The sequence below is a fragment of the Carettochelys insculpta genome, chromosome 18, assembly GCF_033958435.1.
Source record: "Carettochelys insculpta isolate YL-2023 chromosome 18, ASM3395843v1, whole genome shotgun sequence".
NCBI classification, from domain to species: domain Eukaryota; kingdom Metazoa; phylum Chordata; order Testudines; family Carettochelyidae; genus Carettochelys; species Carettochelys insculpta.
Genome location: NC_134154.1, coordinates 1,328,089 through 1,348,046, shown reverse-complemented (window position 1 = coordinate 1,348,046; position 19,958 = coordinate 1,328,089). Strand labels below are relative to the sequence as shown.

General features: G+C 57.0%; 1 protein-coding gene across 2 annotated transcripts in view; it reads left to right on the top strand.

Annotated features, from left to right (window-relative positions):
• Positions 1-2,849: 2,849 nt before the first annotated feature.
• Positions 2,850-19,958, top strand: part of CABP7 (calcium binding protein 7) — a 32,902-nt gene continuing 15,793 nt past the window's right edge. For both annotated transcript variants that reach the window (XM_075013224.1, XM_075013223.1), the window contains exon 1: positions 2,850-3,233. In XM_075013224.1, the coding sequence (XP_074869325.1) occupies positions 3,125-3,233 (109 nt within the window). In that variant the 5' untranslated portion in view covers positions 2,850-3,124. The remainder of the gene's footprint in view (positions 3,234-19,958) is intronic.

The window sequence follows — 19,958 nt, the reverse complement described above, 5'->3', positions numbered from 1 at the left end:
ACACTTACATTAAAAGGCACAGACAGAGTCTCAAAGAACGATGCATTGACAAGCGAATTATTTACGTTACGAACCAGGTGACCCACTCAGCCATATCCACATCTTCATCCACAACATTTTCTCCCAATAAGCAGTGTTCCTTATGATTTTCATTGGTGCAGCTAAGCCCTGCATCATGTTCTGGCACTGCTTACACTTAACACGTTTTCCTTTTTCACCCGGAGAACAAATTTCTTTCTTTCTTTCTGATGGGGTCTCTTACGCCCAGAGCCAGAACAGCTTCTCTGTGGCAAAAACACAGGCAAATATAGGAGGCTGTGTGTGCACTTTTTCTTTCCCCCTTTTTCTTTCCAATCCTTTTTATGCTGCCTCTGTCCTTTCCTACATATTGTCTGTCTTTAAGACAATATCTTAACTAACTCCTCTGCCAAGCTTGGCCATGGTCCACTACCACATAAGCACAGAACCAAACTGCCCAGTCCAGCCTGTGCCTTTCTTTGCACATGTTACTTTTTAGTCTCCTGACAAAGAGAAATTGAAAGCCCAGAACTTTCAAGAAGCAAGAGCTGGCAGTTTGGCTGGACGGACTAGAGCCAAGAGTTCATGTTTATGGGACTGTAAGCGCAGCGTGTTTGTGAGGAGATTTAAATGTAACTTATTTTTAAAAGAAAAATGTAGTGTTTTTGTGATGACTTTTTTAAGAAATTAAAAAATCTAATTTAAATCTTAAAAATCAGATTTTTTTCATTAAAAAAAATCGATTTTTATCTGCCCTGATGCACGTCGAGATCTCACAGGAATCTCCTGGAGGCACTTGCCGATCCTCTGCCCAAGGCTCCTGTGCACAGCTGCTCTGTTCCTCCCCCCACTGAGAGACACTTTTCCACACCAATCACTTGTGCCAGGACCAAAGCGGTAAAGAGGCGAGAGCCATAAGGTCCAGGTCAGAAGTATGTAGTGAACGCATCCTGGCTGGTCCTTGGGACTGACCTCTCTGCTGGACTGGTTCCTGCCTATGGAAAAGGGTGAGAAAATTTGGAATATCCCTAGTCCACTGCCCATGACCCTTTCATATAGTGCTGTTCCCCCTCATACAGAATTCCCCCTGCCATGGGGTAAGCTCACCTTGCTTGGGTGTTTGCCAACATGTGTCCAAGGGTCTGTGAGAAAGGGATTGGGATGGTACCAGAGGTGTATTTTACTGAACGGTTTCAATGCTGTGTGTGTACTTACCCATCTGCTGTATTGTTGCTTGTGGTTCTACAGCTCTGGCCTTCAGGGGCCTCCCCAGCACACCAGCAGAGCATCGCAGCCAGATAAGGAAGTGCCCAAGACCGAGCAAGAAGAACATGTGTTAGAAGCTGCTGCCATGCTCTGGTTCAGAAAAGAGGGACCGTATGGAGTTGAGGGAAATTGAAAGGCAGGAAAGGAAAGAAAATGAGGCCGTATTAAGGGTGCAGTTGAGATTGTTATAAAAGCTAGAGAGGAGCAAAGCAGATGCCGACGTCCCTCATGATGTCCAGCCGGGGTGGATGCATGCCGCCCTCCCCGTCCGCACATGGCGAGTTCCTCCCCAGCTCTGCCCACGCGTTCCCTTCCATTTCCCGGGACTTCTCGCTGCCTGCGTCACTCCACCCCACGGACACCTTTTCAAACCAGAGCGGTGCACAGGCGGCTCTGAAACAGCCCTCCCTGCCTCCTCTCCCACACCGAGGTGAGACGCTGGCGACGTGAGCTTCCTCGCAGCAGTGCCCTGCCGAAGCTCTCCCCATGTCTGCAGGCAGAGCGTCTGATAGGTCGCCTCTCCTGTTGAGCAAGCGGCACTGTGATTAATCAGTGACAAAGTGAGAAATAAGTTGCAAAATGTAATCAGTGCTTGGGAGGAAAAGGAATAATTGAACAGCGTTTCTGGGCCGGGATGGCTTTAATCAGCAGCTCCTTTCTGCTGCTGTGGGCTCCTTTCCCACTCACCAGTGCTGATTTTTATACAAAGGCAGATTGGACAAGCAAGGCTCAGCAACGCCCCCGCCCCGCAAACTCAGGATGGGGGAGAGGGGCAGGAGAACCATCCCGGGGTCTCAGCAGTGTGCTCACTGAAGGATTGGGCAGGATTCTGCAGCCCCTACGCTGACCATGCTGTCCTGCACACGATGCCCGGAGGAGAACAGACCTGTGACAGAGGCTTAATGCCTGCCTGGGACATGCTCAGATCCTGCAGCGAGGAGCAGAGCGTAAGGGCCTGTTGGAACAGTACCAGGCCAGCCGTGCGCCCCACCGCTGAGGCCCCCAGGCCCTGGCAAGCCCATGAGACTGAGCTCCATGCCCATCCCACCAGGCCCCATTTCTCACCCTGTCCTCTGAGGCAGCTGGGCCGACCCCTGTCACTAGAGGGGCTGAGCCAGGCCCGGGTCCTCGTTCCTGCTCCCAGTGCCGGGGGCTCCCAGCACCCTCTCCTGTGTGCTTTGCCAAGGAGCGCCCCGGCCTGGCTGGTGAGAGCTGCAGGGAAACGCTGCCAGTGGGGTGACCTGCCAGGGGCCCTGGTCCTGCTGGGCACAGGAGCACCCGCTGCAGTGGAGGGGGGCCGCACACGCCGCTCACCGCCGGCCCAGTGACCAGCGCCCAGCGCCCAAGCCCACGGGCCTCTCCAGCACTGCCCAGCGCAGAGGTCGGGGCCTCCTGGGCTGTCTCGGCGCCTCCCCGCTGGCTGCAGGGCCAACAGCCCCCGGCGCCTCCCCCAGGGCAGGGGGAGGGCGGGGCCGGGATCGGGGCCGGGGCCCCGCGCCCGCCCGCCGCTCCCGCACGTGGCTGCAGCGGGGGGGGCGGGCGAGCGGGCGGACGCGGGGGCGCGCCGGCAGGCGGCGGGGGCGCGCACTGCACAGAGCCGCGGGAGCGGCCGGAGCACGTCCGGGGCTGAAGTCGGGCCGGGGAAACTTAGCGCGGGGCAGCCCGGGCCCCGCCATGCCGGCGCCGCGGTGCCTGGGCGCGGGGCTGGCCGGCCGGGCGGGCGCGGGGCGCGGGCGCTGAGCGACGAGCCGCCCCGCGTGCAGCCCCGGCGGGTGCGGGCGGCCCCGGGCGCCTCGGATGAGCGCGGGGGGCCCGGCGGGGGACCCGGGCCGCCCCCACGATGCCGTTCCACCCGGTCACCGCGGCGCTCATGTACCGGGGCATCTACACCGTGCCCAGCATCCTCGCGGAGCAGCGCCCCGTCGAGATCCCCGAGGACGAGCTGGAGGGTGAGCGGCGGCGCCGCGCCGCGGGGGTCCCCGCTGCGCTGGCGGGGGGAGGCGGCACCCGTGCGCCGGGAGGGGGCCCCCGGGGGAGCTCGCCGGGGACTCTCGCCCCGCGGCTGGGCGCCGGCTCCAGGCAGCGCCATTGGCATTCCGCGCGCGTCGGCCCCTGCGCTCCGGGCGGGCTCCCCCCGCAGCCCCGAGGCGCCCCGGTGCGGGTGCGGGTGCGGGAGCCGGAGCCGGAGCGGGGCAAGGGCTGCAGGGGCGGGAGGCGCCGCCGGGCAGCCGCGCTCGGTGTGGGGCGCCGCATGCAACAAGCCGCGGTCCTTCGCCCCTGCTGCGCCGTGACAGGGCCCCGCGCGGCGTGGGGCAGGGCGGCTCCTGGGGCACCCGCCCTGGTCCCTGTCGTGGCGTGGGGCACACGCTCCCTGGGCACCCGCCAGGTCCCTGGGCTACTGTCGTTCTCACTTTCCCCGCACCACACATGCTAATGGGACACCAGCCGTATCACTATCCCGGTGCAGCGAAGGGTACGCTCGCGGGGCTCCAGCTGTGGTCGCTGTCCTCGTGTAGGTCCCCCTATAGTGGCTCGGTGTGGGGCACACTCAGGGGGCACTGGCCGTGGTCGCTGTCCTCGTGTGGGTCCCTGTACTGGCTCGGTGTGGGGCAGACTCACGGGGCACTGGCCGTGATTGCTGTCCTCGTGTGGGTATCACTGTACTGGCTCGGTGTGGGGCACACTCACGGGGCACTGGCCGTGGTCGCTGTCCTCGTGTGGGTCCCTGTACTGGCTCGGTGTGGGGCACACTCACGGGGCACCGGCCGTGGTCGCTGTCCTCGTGTGGGTAACGCTGTACTGGCTCGGTGTGGGGCACACTCATGGGGCACCGGCCGTGGTCGCTGTCCTCGTGTGGGTCCCTGTACTGGCTCGGTGTGGGGCACACTCACGGGGCACTGGCCGTGGTCGCTGTCCTCGTGTGGGTAACGCTGTACTGGCTCGGTGTGGGGCACACTCATGGGGCACCAGCCGTGGTCGCTGTCCTCGTGTGGGTCCCTGTACTGGCTCGGTGTGGGGCACACTCACGGGGCACCGGCCGTGGTCACTGTCCTCGTGTGGGTCCCTGTACTGGCACAGTGTGGGGCACACTCACGGGGCACTGGCCGTGGTCGCTGTCCTCGTGTGGGTATCGCTGTACTGGCTCGGTGTGGGGCACACTCATGGGGCACCGGCCGTGGTCGCTGTCCTCGTGTGGGTAACGCTGTACTGGCTCGGTGTGGGGCACACTCACGGGGCACTGGCCGTGGTCGCTGTCCTCGTGTGGGTAACGCTGTACTGGCTCGGTGTGGGGCACACTCATGGGGCACCAGCCGTGGTCGCTGTCCTCGTGTGGGTCGCCCTGTACTGGCTCGGTGTGGGGCACATTCATGGGGCACCGGCCGTGATTGCTGTCCTCGTGTGGGTAACGCTGTACTGGCTCGGTGTGGGGCACACTCATGGGGCACCGGCCGTGGTCGCTGTCCTCGTGTGGGTAACGCTGTACTGGCTCGGTGTGGGGCACACTCATGGGGCACCGGCCGTGGTCTCTGTCCTCGTGTGGGTCCCTGTAATGGCTGGGTGTGGGGCACACTCATGGGGCACCAGCCGTGGTCGCTGTCCTCGTGTGGGTCCCTGTACTGGTTCGGTGTGGGGCACACTCACGGGGCACTGGCCGTGGTCGCTGTCCTCGTGTGGGTATCACTGTACTGGCTCGGTGTGGGGCACACTCATGGGGCACCGGCCGTGGTTGCTGTCCTCGTGTGGGTAACGCTGTACTGGCTCGGTGTGGGGCACACTCATGGGGCACCGGCCGTGGTCGCTGTCCTCGTGTGGGTCCCTGTACTGGCACGGTGTGGGGCACACTCACGGGGCACTGGCCGTGGTCGCTGTCCTCGTGTGGGTATTGCTGTACTGGCTCGGTGTGGGGCACACTCATGGGGCACTGGCCGTGGTCGCTGTCCTCGTGTGGGTCCCTGTACTGGCACGGTGTGGGGCACACTCACGGGGCACCAGCCGTGGTCGCTGTACTGGTGCAGATCCTCCAGCTTGGTGTGAGGCAGCTCTCTGGGCATCGGTTGCTGCTGCAGGCTCAGCACGGCTCCTCCACAGCCGTGCCACAGAGCTGACTGGTGCTCTCACCTGGCCCGTTGTGTCACAGTCGTGTGGCCTGGGGGGCCGTGGGCTTTCCAGAGAAAATCCCGCTGTGTCCTAAGCAGCTCTGCCTGTTCTCACCCCGTGCCCCCGGTCGCTTGCGTGAGTCTAAGAATGTCAGAGCGCAGTTACGAGGGCCTGTTGCTCTCTCGCGGTACCATTGGCTGGACCTTTGCTTTTCTGCCGCACTGTGTTTCTGCGGCTGGAACTGGTGTTCTGGGACACCCCAGCACAGCGGCTGGTGCTCACACACCGTCCGGCTGTTGCTATTTTAATGACTTAGTTTCCTATCCTGTGACGTGCACAGCTCCCGCTGGCCTTAGGTTTTCTGTGCCTGTGTCCCGGTAATAGGAGCGGGTCCCTGGGCAGTCCTAGCCCAGTGGAAGGTGGGCATAACTCTTGCTTTCCTACCCGGAGAATGGCTGAGTCGCAGCGGCTGTGTTTTCTGTCGCTCTCCTAAGGGGATTCTCTCCTTCCCGTGCCTAACGCCGAGCCGGGAGGGAGCAAACACCAAGCACAGGGGCCCTCTCAGGGTTCTCTGTCCCATTCCCCACCCGCACCCCAGCTGGCAGTCCCCTCACCAGCTCTGCCGACGGCTCGTTTGCCAACAGTTTCCCTTCTGCTTGAGTTCAGCCTGTCCAGCAATGCCTGGCAGTAGGTGGAGCTCCTGCCCCGTGGGCCTGCTGTGCCAGCACAGCTGTGATTGAAACACCCCCTTTGGCTGTCTTCTGTGCAGTGAGCAGCGGGCGGTCTCAGTTTAGTGCCTGGAGAACAGGCGTGCGCCCGGCAGGAAGGTCCCCAGCTCCACGCTGCCAGACTGAGCAGAGGTGCAAAGGATGACAGGGTGACAGAAATGGAGGTGCCCTAGAAGTGGGCAGGGAAAGCCTGAGGCACAGGGGTAGGTGGGCTGCAATGAGCCTGGCTATTGTGTCTGTCCTGTGCCTGCCTCTCCAGGCACCTGTCCCAGTGCTGAATCCTGGGCTGCTTGGAACAGGCTTGCGGACCTGTGGCCTGTCTCCGCAGTGGGCCCCAGATACACTGCTCTTAGGGCAGATTTGGGCAGGACGTTTCCAGAGACGCTCTGCTCACCCCTGTTCAGTGTGGAAAAGAGCTCTCAGAAAGGCCAGCCAGCGGGTCTCAGCACAGGTCCTCTTTGCAAAGACACGGGGCAGGGCTGGTTCCAGTCCCCATGAAATGGACACAAATAGGGCATCACAGAACAGAACTGCCATCCTCCGGCCCGGGCCACAGCCTGCCCTGAGGACGGCCCTGCAGCTAGGATGAGGCATTAGCTAGCACGGCTGAGCTAGCTCACTACAACCATCCAGATAGTCAGGCTGGCCCAGGCAGCAGCCAGCCTTGCTGTGGCCCTGGGCACATACTCGCTGCTAGCCACCGCTGCTGGGACTACTTGCTGTTTGTGCTGTGAGGGGTGCAGCCCGGGCAGACCCCAAAGGAGAAAACATCCTGCCCCGTAGCCCGCTCGTTCCAGGCTGCTGGATTTCACTCGGGGACACAACGGAGCAGCTGCTCTGTCCCTTCCAGGCTGCTGGGGAGCTTGGCTGAGGGGATCACCGTGGACAGGCTGGGGGCAGGATGTTCAAAGCCCTCTCCCTTTCCCATGGTGACCGTGGTCTCCCACTGCTTTCCTGCAAGTGCGGTACGACCGGCCCTTTTCCTCCCAGACTCATGGGAGGCCAGGAACACGGGAACTGCTTGGCCCAGCCCCTGGGACCCTCCAGGGCGAGGGTTGTCCAAGCGTGGGTTGGGACCCCAGAGTGGGCTGCCCCTCATTTTAGAGAGGTCCCCAAGTTGGAATTAGACTTGCTGGGGCCTGGGCCTGAAGCCAAAGCACCTCTGCCTGCGCGGGCTCAGTCTTTGGTGCTGCCCTGGGGGGTGTAGTAATTTTTTGGGTCACCGTGCAATGAAATTTGAGACTCGTGGCTCCCGTGCATCTCCCAGCTGGACTGGGTCAGACCCAGGGTCCATGTGCAGCCCACACGCCTCGGGGTGGTTCACCATCCCATGCAGTGGCACCTGGACCCCTTACAGAGAGAGAGATGGTCTCCTCCACTGCCTTAGCTGAGAGCCAGCTGCTTGTAGTCCCAGCTGTAGAGCAAGGGTCAGCAACCCCCAGCTCGGGAGCATGACTTGCAAGCAAGCCAGTTTTCATCGGAGTGCAAGGCAGGAGCTCAGCCCCTCCCCATTTCCACCGTGCTGCCGGGAGCTGGCTCAAAGCTTTTTCATCTGTGGATTAACAAGAGACCAGCTAATGCTACCAACCACCTCCTAACTGGTAAAGCTCTGCAGCTTCATTCATTAATGAAACTGCTGGAGGCAGGACTATTAGTGACTTTAACAAGTATCACTGGCACTCAGACCGGATGCAGAAGTCAAAAGGTTGAATTTCGGCACTCTGCCTCAGACCAGTTGCTAACCTCTGCTGTAGAGGCTCCTGCCGAAGCTCCAGAGGTTGCAGGTTCAAGCCCGCCAGTGGGTGGTTACGTGTGCAGTCCTGCCAGCTGATGGCTCTGTCTGCATGGTGCTGGGGCTGTTTCATGCGTGGGGCAGAGTCCCATAACCCACCTTGTTAAGTTGATGTGCCGCCTTTGCAGCTGTTTTAGCAGGGGCTCCCCTTCTCTGCAGGGGCATGGTAGATGTGGCCTTGCTGAGTTCATTACCTTTGCAGGAAGTAGTCAGCTTCCCTCAAGGCCGTCCCTACCCATATGCAGAATGCACAGCTGAATGGGGCACTGCTGCATCTTAAGGTCCACCCCAGCATCCCCCTTCCATGCTTGTTGCTGTTGCAGCCTGGTGTGTCTTCAGCCAGTGTTGGGCTAGTTAACTGTGAAGTGGAACAGCTATTAGCAGGCCTGTTAACAGAACACAGCCTGTGAAAGAGCCATTCCAGTGGTGATGAAGCCATTTTAACAGGCAGATAATGTGAGTTGCTGAATTACTGGGGTTGTGTACACAGGAACCCACCTTTAAAATATTTCATTAGTGTGTTCCTAAATCACCCCTCTAAAAATCGTGTTGTCCTCCAGGCTACAGTGGGCACAGGCACCAGTTTAATAGTACTGTGCGGGGCTCAGTACAGCCTGCAGGCAGCCCTGGTCTCATCTGAGGGGCGCTGAGACAGGCGGGTGCCCCCTGCCATTCCCAGCTGCTTCTCGGCTCACCCTCTTTTCCGTCTCCCCTCTCCACTTCTGCTCCTTTCGCTCCCAGGCTCCCTCTCTAGACAGAGCAGGAGCTCAGCACCCCAGGAGTGCAGCCACCAGCTCACTGGGGCCCGGGGCCTCGCTGCTAGGTGCCTGGTCTCCGAATCGGACTGTGAGGCAGGGTGGTTCCCTAGTTCACGCACCCAGCTGGGCCTTGGGAGATCTGGATTCAGTTCTTGTCTTTCCCGCTGCCTCCCGGCATGACCTTGGAGAAGTCGCTCAGCCTCCTTGGGCCTGGGCTGTGCTGGCATAAAATGGGCGGCTCCTGTCTCTTGTCCGCTGTGACTGTATCTTCTCCAGGGCAAGAACTTGACCTGACTGTGCAAGGGCTGAGGTCTCTCGCTGCTGATGTGACACCCAGGAGGAGTTAAGCCAGTCCTAAGCGGCAGCTCACCCTGCCCCTGCATAAGCTAATGCCGAACCCTGGGCAGTCTAGCACCCTGCCGCAGGGGGCTCCCAGCCAGCCACATGTCTTGGCATACGTTTCCTTTTCTCCGTCAGCGCAATCATTTCCAAAGCCTGGTGGGATCGTAAATGGAACTCCCCTATCAGGGCAGCAAGCGTTGTTGTTATCCCTGTGCAACAGAGGGGAAACTGAAGCACAGCACGTAACATGAGTTGCTCAAGGTCACCCAGCAGGCCCTTTATAGAACCCAGAATGGCATTTTGCCCTGCAGACCTCTCCCTGTTTTAAATTGGCATGGAAAGAGCTGCCCCAGCTGGCTCTCACCAGGGCACCCAGCTCTGGGGAGGTTATCTTAGAAGAGGCAGCAAGACTGGAATCATTTCCTTGAGACACGAGGGGAATGAGCAGACATCAGAGTCTAGGTAAGAGTAGCTGTTACGCTTAAAAGAAGCACCCGGGGTTTTGTTACGGGGAAAAGGCCGCACTCCCCGTTTACTGAGAATACAACGTTTATTGACACACGAGTCCTGGTGACATCACTGTAGTTACCAGCCTCTGGTTTGGACCAATCTCATGGTCAATTAGATGGGGCCTGAGCAGAGAAGCCGGGTGCTTTTGGTTCCAATATGATGCTCTGAGGTTGTTGCTTGGCAGGACGAACCCAAAGAATCAGGCAACACAGCCCAGCTGCTGGAGAAATCCCTTGTCGTACACATCAGTGGATTTGGCTGCCATATCTTGTAACTGGTCACTTTGCAGTGTGTTTATTGGGGGATTGTTCTTATTGTGGTTAATATTACAACAATTTAATGTTGGTTTGCCGCTGACTTCTTTCCGTCCGAGGAAGCAGGTTTTACCCATGAAAGCTCATGACCTAATAAATCTGCTAGTCTCTAAGGTTCCACAGGCAGCTTATTAACCCACTGACCATAATTCAACTTGCTTTTTACCTTTTTAAAGATGCTTATTTATATTGGTTTGAAACACACAGGCTTGAATTAAATTAATTACAGGTGGTTTGTAAATGTTACGCTTTTGTCCATTTTACCAAGTAATCCTTCTATTACTATTACAACCCTTTTTTTTTAATTGTTGTTACAGTATTGAAGACCTGGGACCCTCCTCGTGCCCTGGCTTGTAATTTCACCTCCTACCCTAACCTTTTTTTAGTCAGTGTTCGAGTATAAAAGGGAGTATTTTAGCTTAAAATGAATTGTTCCCCCCCCCAGTGCTGTCTGCTTTAAGGTATTAATTCATAACACAAAAACAGGGTTTAGAGGTAGAAGAGAATGAAAACTTTACCAATTTGCAATTCTAAAGTCTTTTTGAAAGGTGTTTTTACTTGTTGAATGCTTAATTACAATTATTTATAAGTTACACATTTCTGTTTATTTCTTCTGAGATACAAAAGCTTCCCCGTAGTGAGTGGGCTAGAGAAGGGCGTTTAGCATCGCTGTTCTTTCTGGCTCCCTGACGCCAGGGGTCAACCAGTGAGACTGAGATGGGGCAGGCGGGGCCGTATTCAAAACAGAGGAATCGTCACCCAGTGCATAATTGGCTGCACGTCACTGCCACTGGAAGCCACCAAGGCCAAGAATTTACAGCACGAGTCACAGGGACTGGGCACACGTATGGCCACTGCAGTGTTATCCGGACTAATGACGGCTATTGTGGAAGAAGGAAAACCAGGTGTGGCCGGTGTAAGCTGATCGCTGACTGTTAGAGATGAGGGTCAGGTCTAACGTGGAGTCAGATTATCCCATACCTGCTGCTGCTGCTGTCTTCTTGTGCCATCTGCTGGTGCCGAGCCGGGATGGAGAGAGGGAACAGGACTAGGTGGACCTGCCTGTGTTCCCAGGGGTTTGGCAGCTCTCTGCCTCTCTCTGACTGCCAGGGTGCCCTGAGCTAGGGGAAGGCGACGTTCCCAACTCCCTGGTGCTCCTCTGTCCGGACAGGTTCTCGCCTGCATGGTGAGCTGTCAGAGCTCAGCTGCCGGGAGGACTTGCCCCTTAGTGGAAGGCAGGATGTGCTAAGGCTCTGCGAGGTGGGAAGTTGCCAGCACAGAGGTGAGTGGGCAGCTCAGAGCAGTGTTTTCACGGCAGTCAGGGTGTTGCATCCACTGAGAGGCCCCTTGGACACACCGGTTCCTAAGGCCCATGTTACACCAAGGGTATCTGTGTCTAGCCAGACTCATCCCATGGCTCCTGACTGAGCAGGACCCAGACCTTCCCCTGGCGGGGGATTCTTGTCTGGAGAGCCAGAGGTCCCACTCCCAGCACAGCGCGCACCTGGCCAGGTCCCCTCCCAGGGGAGAGCAGGCGCCTCTAATGCTGCAGCGAAAGGGCAGGCCTGGGGCTCTGGAGGCTGGAGCCGTGACCCTGTGCCCAGCCACTAGCAGGGGAGCCACAGTTTGTACTGGCAGGGTTTCCCTGTGCCCGATGGTTGCTGACCCCGCTCAAGGGTGGCAGGAGAATTTCTGGCCTAGTCATGGGGAGGAAGCCAGTCATCCAGGTTCATGGGCCCACTCCTGTCTGCTGGGTCCCGCTCTTTGGCTCTCTGTTCTGGAGCTGCCATTTGCGGCTATAAATACATCAGCGGGATCAATTCAATTAGGCCTCAGCTCCTTGGCAGCCACAAGCCATTGCCGGCTTTCAGCTCATCCGTATGCGTGGAGGCAGCAGGGCCAGGACACCCGGTACGAAGCAGTGACAGGACAAGGGGGCCAGCGGCGGGGCCGTCTCCTTTGTCGAGGCGCCAGCAGCACGAGGGACATGATCGATCATTTTAATGAAGCTCAGATCATTACGCGTGGCATCTTCAAGGTACTTACAGGCATCAACGAATGCAGCCTCAAGGACCCCAGGAGGAGGCCCAAGGGGAAGTCATAGCACCACATTCCAGCTGGGGGAACTGAGGCCCAGGGGTTAAAGTGGGCGTGTTACACCTGCCTTAGGTCCCAGTTCTGAACATTCGGGCTACGCCTGTGGTTACTGGGTGGTTCTCAGACTGCAGCCTGGCCAGCTGGAGTGGGCAGTTGGAGGGGGCAGGAGAGCAGGACCAGCTGGGCCGGGCCGGGCTGGGCCAGCCCTCACTAGGGAGGAAGCAGGAGACCCCTGCACACAGCTGTGGCAATGCGGCTGGGGGCCAGGAGCCCCGGGGCTGTATGCACCCATGGGACCCTCTGGCTAGCACCCACAGCAGCTAATGGAAGCTGCACCCCCGGGCAGGGCCCCCAGCCCCAAGCCGCGTTACCTGTGATTGGTTTGTAATGCACCTGCGAGTGGTAATGTTGTTAGACTATGGGCCATGGAGGCCCCCTGGCAGCTCAGCCCACAGGGCCCTGCTTTCACCATGCAGTCCCTCCCCCCATGAGCAGGCCCACTTCCCTCCATGGGGGCTGCAGTTGTGTCAGGGCTGATCCCCACTCTGACGCTCCGAGGGCACAAGGTGTGATGTTGCAGGACACCTTAAAAATGTATTTCCTCTATAGGCTTCTGTTTGAAAGCTTCCCATGGCCACAGATCCCCTGACCCTGGAGGGAGCTGCCACTACTCAAGTGGGGAGAAACTCCTCCCCCACCTTTAGAAGCCAGGCAGACACACTCGGGATGTCTCCCTGTGGGGTAACCCCCAGCTCAACCCTCCATTGGGAGAGAGCCTGAAAGCAAAGAGGAAGAAATTAAGCTGCAGTCTGATAGCTGATGTGTCGGTCTTAGACCTGGATAGACACAGCCCCTTCTCTAGGACATGGGAATCAAGTCGTTGCTTTAAAAACAGAAAAAAGTAATTTTATTAACAAAAGAAGAAGTGCACAAAGAAAGTGATAAAGCAAATGTGGTTGCTAGGTGTTACAGAGCAACTTTAAAAAAAAAAAAAAAAAGCAGGGTGGGGGGAGGGATGGTTAAAGCCCGAGAATTACTTCCCTGGGATTCAGTTTGGAAACTACAATGTACCGGGGTACCTCAGCCAACCTGAGACGTCTCACACCAAACCCAAAATAAAATAACCTGATCACCTCCGACTAAATGTTTCCACCTACTTATCCGTATGCCCAGCTCACCTTAGCTGTGTCTACACGTGCATGCTACTTCGAAGTAGCGTCACTAACTTCGAAATAGCGCCCGTCGTGGCTACACGCGTCGGGCGCTATTTCGAAGTTAACTTCGACGTTAGGCGGCGAGACGTCGAAGTCGCTAACCTCATGAGGGGATCGGAATAGCGCCCTACTTCGACGTTCAACGTCAAAGTAGGGACCGTGTAGACGATCCGCGTTCCTGCAACGTCGAAATTGTGGGGTCCTCCATGGCAGCCATCAGCTGGGGGGTTGAGAGACGCTGTCTCTCCAGCCCGTGCGGGGCTCTATGGTCACCGTGTGCAGCAGCCCTTAGCCCAGGGCTTCTGGCTGCTGCTGCTGCAGCTGGGGATTCATGCTGCATGCACAGGGTCTGCAACTCGTTGTCGGCTCTGTGGATCTTGTGGTGTTTAGTGCAAGTGTGTCTGGGAGGGGCCCTTTAAGGGAGCAGCTGGCTGTTGAGTCTGCCCTGTGACTCTGTCTGCAGCTGTGCCTGGCACCCTTATTTCGATGTGTGCTACTGTGGCGTGTAGACGTTCCCTCGCTGCGCCTATTTCGATGTGGTGCTGCGCAACGTCAATGTTGAACATCGACATTGCCAGCCCTGGAGGACGTGTAGACGTTATTCATCGAAATAGCCTATTTCGATGTCGCCACATCGAAATAGGCTACTTTGATGTAGGCTTCACGTGTACACGTAGCCCTTGTGGCCCGAAGAGTTACAGGATTCATTGAGCACGGCTTAGGCTTAAACTGTCTGTCTCTCTCCTCCAGCCAGACAAAAAAGGGCCCTTCAGCAGGTCATTGCTTCAAGTCAAATGATCCCTGTTTCCCCACTGGCTTCCCTGGCTGCTTGCCAACAGAGAACCTGCTATCTCCGGGTTTAACCCTTTGCAGGCGTTCATTCATGACAGGCTGTCAGGTGGCATCCAACCTGCGGAAGGGTGAAAGCTGAGCCTCAGTAGGCAGAGCCTAGCCCCAGGGTAGAGAGCAGGAGGGCGTGGCTGACTGCTTGGAACTAGGCTGTGGCGTATGCTGGCCTGCTCCGAGTTCTAACCCTCACCCGACTGTCAATGGCTGGGCTTATCTAACAGCACCAAAGGCCTGTACAGACCTGCCCCTTGGTGTTCAGCAGTGTCCAGAACGCTGGAAACTGACCTCTGTTGTCCAAAGCAGCTGCCTGTTTCTAAGCTCCACCCCGCAAGGTGAGTCAGTCCCACTGGTGCCCACAGTTATTTCTGTTCTTCCCAGGAAAGAATTGGTTTCCTGCAGGGCCCCCCTTTCCTGTGCGAATCCACTGCACTTTGGAGCAGGGCTGGGGGAAGAACAGACAGCCTGTGTGGTCAGTCTAACAACCCAGGCAGTAGCTGAGCTGGCAAGCCACCAAGAACAGCTGGGTGCACACTAGCAAGGTGTGATGGAGTGCGGGGAGTGCATGTGTGAGTCAGGCTGGATGTCTGAGGCAAGCAGCAGCTCCCAGTGGCTAAGGATGACCCTGGGGCTACAACTGGCAGGTAACACCTCTGCCCTGAACAAAGAGGAGGGAGGAGCCGAGCTGGGTTTTGAATCGGGGGCGGCAGTTAGGAAGCTGGGGGGAAAGAGGAGCTGGAAGGCAGCCAGCCAGAGGAGGGGGAAAGCTACACCCCAGAGGGGCACCCCTCGGGGTCTTCTCCCCAGGATGGGTTGGAAGGACTGTCTCTGGCTGCTGTGCTGTCGCTTCTGTGAGAAACTGGGCATCTGTTGCCTAATAAACCTTCTGTTGTACCTGCTGAGTGAGAGTCACTCCTGCCAGCAGACGGGGTGCAGTGCAGGGGGACCCCTGAACCCCATCACACAAGGTGATGGGATCTATCTGCTAGCTTCTGAGATCCTGCGCCTTGTCCCCAACACCATGGTTTGCAGGGCTGGGACCCACCAGAACAAAGGGCTTTACCCAGTGAAAAGGCCTTTTGGTTCCTAGGAGTTGCGGGTGGGGGCTGCTGCTCTCCGGAAGCTGCTGGTGAGATGGGCTGCATGTTCTCGATGTTCTAATGTCAAAATCAGTAATGTCCCAAAATTGCATTCACACAGCCACGGCACTGCCAAAGGGAGTGTTCTCATTTACAGCCATGGCTCCCAGCCACGGCACTGCCAAAGGGAGTGTTCTCATTTACAGCCACGGCTCCCAGCCACGGCACTGCCAAAGGGAGTGTTCTCATTTACAGCCACGGCTCCCAGCCACGGCACTGCCAAAGGGAGTGTTCTCATTTACAGCCACGGCTCCCAGCCACTGCACTGCCAAAGGGAGTGTTCTCATTTACAGCCTCAGCTCCCAGCCACGGCACTGCCAAAGGGAGTGTTCTCATTTACAGCCACGGCTCCCAGCCACGGCACTGCCAAAGGGAGTGTTCTCATTTACAGCCTCAGCTCCCAGCCACGGCACTGCCAAAGGGAGTTTTCTCATTTACAGCCACGGCTCCCAGCCACGGCACTGCCAAAGGGAGTGTTCTCATTTACAGCCACGGCTCCCAGCCACAGCACTGCCAAAGGGAGTGTTCTCATTTACAGCCACGGCTCCCAGCCACGGCACTGCCAAAGGGAGTGTTCTCATTTACAGCCACGGCTCCCAGCCACGGCACTGCCAAAGGGAGTGTTCTCATTTACAGCCACGGCTCCCAGCCACTGCACTGCCAAAGGGAGTGTTCTCATTTACAGCCACGGCTCCCAGCCACGGCACTGCCAAAGGGAGTGTTCTCATTTACAGCCTCAGCTCCCAGCCACGGCACTGCCAAAGGGAGTGTTCTCATTTACAGCCTCAGCTCCCAGCCACGGCACTGCCAAAGGGAGTGTTCTCATTTACAGCCACGGCTCCCAGCCACGGCACTGCCAAAGGGAGTGTTCTCATTTACAGCCTCGGCTCCCAGCCACTGCACTGCCAAAGGGAGTGTTCTCATTTACAGCCACGGCTCCCAGCCACGGCACTGCCAAAGGGAGTGTTCTCATTTACAGCCTCGGCTCCCAGCCACGGCACTGCCAAAGGGAGTGTTCTCATTTACAGCCTCGGCTCCCAGCCACGGCACTGCCAAAGGGAGTGTTCTCATTTACAGCCTCGGCTCCCAGCCACGGCACTGCCAAAGGGAGTGTTCTCATTTACAGCCACGGCTCCCAGCCACGGCACTGCCAAAGGGAGTGTTCTCATTTACAGCCACGGCTCCCAGCCACGGCACTGCCAAAGGGAGTGTTCTCATTTACAGCCACGGCTCCCAGCCACGGCACTGCCAAAGGGAGTGTTCTCATTTACAGCCACGGCTCCCAGCCACGGCACTGCCAAAGGGAGTGTTCTCATTTACAGCCACGGCTCCCAGCCACGGCACTGCCAAAGGGAGTGTTCTCATTTACAGCCTCGGCTCCCAGCCACTGCACTGCCAAAGGGAGTGTTCTCATTTACAGCCACGGCTCCCAGCCACGGCACTGCCAAAGGGAGTGTTCTCATTTACAGCCTCGGCTCCCAGCCACGGCACTGCCAAAGGACCCTTCCCGTGAGCAGATGATAGCTGTGCTCTGTTCACACACATTCCTTTTCGACCTTGAGGGTGGTGCAGGAGGGTCAGCAAGAGCCCCTGGCAGAGCTAGAGTGATAATTTCGAGGGAAAAGCCCTCTTCTCTCCACTTGCCCCACTCAGCTGTGTGAACGGTGCATTGGGCGGTCTCGGAAAAAAGTGTTTTTTTCCAGAAAAACCTCCCAGTGTAGACAAGCCCTGGAGAAGGACAGGGCTGGAAGAGACCTCAGGAGGTCACTGAGTCCAACCTCCTACTCAAAGCAGGACCAAGCCCAACTAAATCATCCCAGCCAGGGCTCTGTCAAGCTGGGACCTAAAGCCCTCCATGGAGGGAGATTCCAGCACTATCCTGTGTGTGTCTCTCTCCTGCCTCTTGTTCCAGGGCTGCCTGGCCTCTGCTCACATTTCGTCAAGTGTCAGAGGGGTAGCCGTGTTAGTCTGGATCTGTAGCAGCAACGAAGGGTCCTGTGGCACCTTATAGACTAACAGAACAGTTTAGAGCATGAGCTTTCGTGAGTTAACTGAGTTTCGTGAGCAGCATCTGAAGAAGTGAGTTAACTCACGAAAGCTCATGCTCTAAACTTTTCTGTTAGTCTATAAGGTGCCACAGGACCCTTCGTTGCTGCTCACATTTGGTGACTGCTCTCGCTCCCTCTCTGCTCCTGCTGTTCCATCTCACAGTGACGTAACAGTCGAGCTTTGTGAGATCATTGTTTCCAGGATGACACATTGTGATGTCACAGAGGAGGGTGCCTCACTTCATATTCAGCAGTCCCCTGGCCTTGGTCTTTTGCAAATATTGAGGATTCCACCATTCCCCTCCGGGGTTGAACCCGTCCCCTTCGTAACCTGGATTTCCCCATTTACCTCCTGCTCTGCCTGGAGCAGAGCATCTCCTACTTCCCAGCAGTCTGTTAAACAATGTGGCATACAGGTGTCCTGACAATGCCGGTAGTGACCCCACTGAGCTCCGTGGGGACAGCTCCCACCTCCCCATCGAGGGTGTTCCCACCCTGCCTGCTACTCCGGGAAAAACGCCCTTGGCGGAAACAGATGTTTGATAACAGGGCCCCCAAGAAGTGGGCCCTGAAGCCAGGGAAACTTCAGCCTGGAAAGCAGCACTGCTGCTGGGGAGTGAGGGTAATTCACCCTTGGAACAAGGCACCCAAACCTCCATCACTGACAGTTCGTAAACCAGCATGGGCCGTTAGTTCAACCAAGAATTCCCTCCAGGGAGTCCCTGGGCCTGGTGGGTCTGTCTGGGTGAGGACGCTGGTCCCTTTAACATCGGACGCTGCCTCAGCACCTCCTCATGCACCAGGTTCCCTCCTTTATGCAGACTACATGCTCCTCAGGTGGGTGTTGTCTCTGGACAGGCGCATGTGCAGTGCTGGGCACAGTGGGGCCCCTCTGGGCTGCTGTTACATCAGTGGCGAGGATTGTCTAGAGAACACCCAGCACATGGACAAGCCCCGCCTCCTCTCACATCAGGCTCCCCCCAGACACCCCAGACACCCCACAGCTCCTCAGCCTTAAAACTGCCCTTGTGTGTATTCGTCTGACCTTGGTCTCCCCCATCACCTGGTTCTGTGGGGTGACGCTGCCGGCCGGCTGAAATCCCCAAGGAAAAGCAGGTGCTGAGTCACCAGGAAAAAGGAGACATCGGGGGTGGCTTTTCCCCAGTTGCCATGTGCGCTGGGGAGGGGACCCAAGGCCAGGAGTCAGCAACCAAAAGAGCAAGAAGAGCCATTTTTTTCTAATTCAGTGAAAAGCTCAGTAAGTCAGGACCCGCAGTGCATGTGAATACGAGGTGGTCCTTAATGAATAACGACCAGCCAGACTTTCTGAACCCCTGCTTTAAGAACAGCGGCCACACGCTGATTTGTGATGTGCTACCTGCTTACTGCAGAATATTCACAAACTTTTTACATCTTCTGTTTCCTCACGTGAGTGTTTGGACCACTCTCTGCCTGACTTTCATCCCTGAAACTCCTCTCTCTGGTGGACGCTAGGTTCTGAACCGTTTCATTTTTGGTTTTGAAATCACTGGACAGCAGCTCTGATAGTTTGATAAAGTGCTCGTTTGTGTATTGGCCCTCCGTGAACGGCTTTCCTCCCTTCACAATCTCTTGAGTTGCCACAAAACTAGCCACAGTTTTGCTACTTGGTGATTTCAGCCAGTTAGTTAGCCAGTCAGCCAGTTAGCCAGTTAGTTTGCTCTGCTTTGCATAGCTGCTCCTCCACAGCTTCTGCTTGGGTGTCTGCAGCTGGACCCTGTTTGGTGAAAGTAGTGTGGTTTTTGAGAAAATGCCCCTCCAGGTTGCATTTTTTGTGGTTGGCAAATTTCTCTGCAAATTGGATATAAACGGAACCCACCTGAGCTCAACAGAAATGCGAAGGGTTGGGCCTGTTCAGTTTGAAATTTTCAGTGTTTTCATCTTCGGTTTTCCCCTTTTTTGAAGCCATTCCAACTCCGCTTTAATTATGCGTTTTACTTCACATTCAATTGCAGTTTTCTTGCTTGAAATGCGAGTTGCCCTTCACAGTAGGAATGCCACACGCTTCCCCTTTTCAGAACCAAGACTTTATTAGAAACACGTTCAAAACACAGATAGGGTATCATATCCCACACTGCACTGCACATGCTAAAGGGGGAGTTCCCCAATGTTTTGCCATCCTTTGCTATTTAGCTATGAGTTGTTCTTTGTTAGACTTTTAGACATTCACCATTTATCGAAAATAATCACGAGGGGTTTTTTCCTTTGCAATCACAGCATCAGGAGCGATGCATAAGTCCTTAAAGAGCTGCGGTCAGCTTGGGGCTGCAGGTTGCAGAGCCTTGTCTATGGAGGACTGGCGATGCTCAGTGTGTGTTGCAGGCTGCTTTCTGTGCTGATCTGCAGGGGGTCCGAGTCCCTCGCAGGCAGCTGCAACTGCTGCAATGTGGCCCTTGAGTTCCAGCTGCCGCAGCAGTGCTGAGGCCTGGGGGCCCTGGTTCACTCCCAGGTCATGCTGGGTCTGCTTCCTCCTCTCCAACCACTGAATGGCATGAAAAGCCACCAGGTGTGTTCCCACACTATCTTGCCAGGTCAGGAATGTGCCGAGTTGCCATGGGGAGGTCACCAGGCTGAGAACCGCAGGGCTGTGGCCCACGCAGAGGCAAATGGAGCTACCCTCTGCAACCGCTCCCAAGATAACTTTCCCACTCCACTGTCTTTTCTGTGACCTAGATATGACAGGCACCAGGCCCACAACCTCTGAGCACTCCACCTCTGGCTCTAGACCATCCACCAGCCTTTGCCAAGG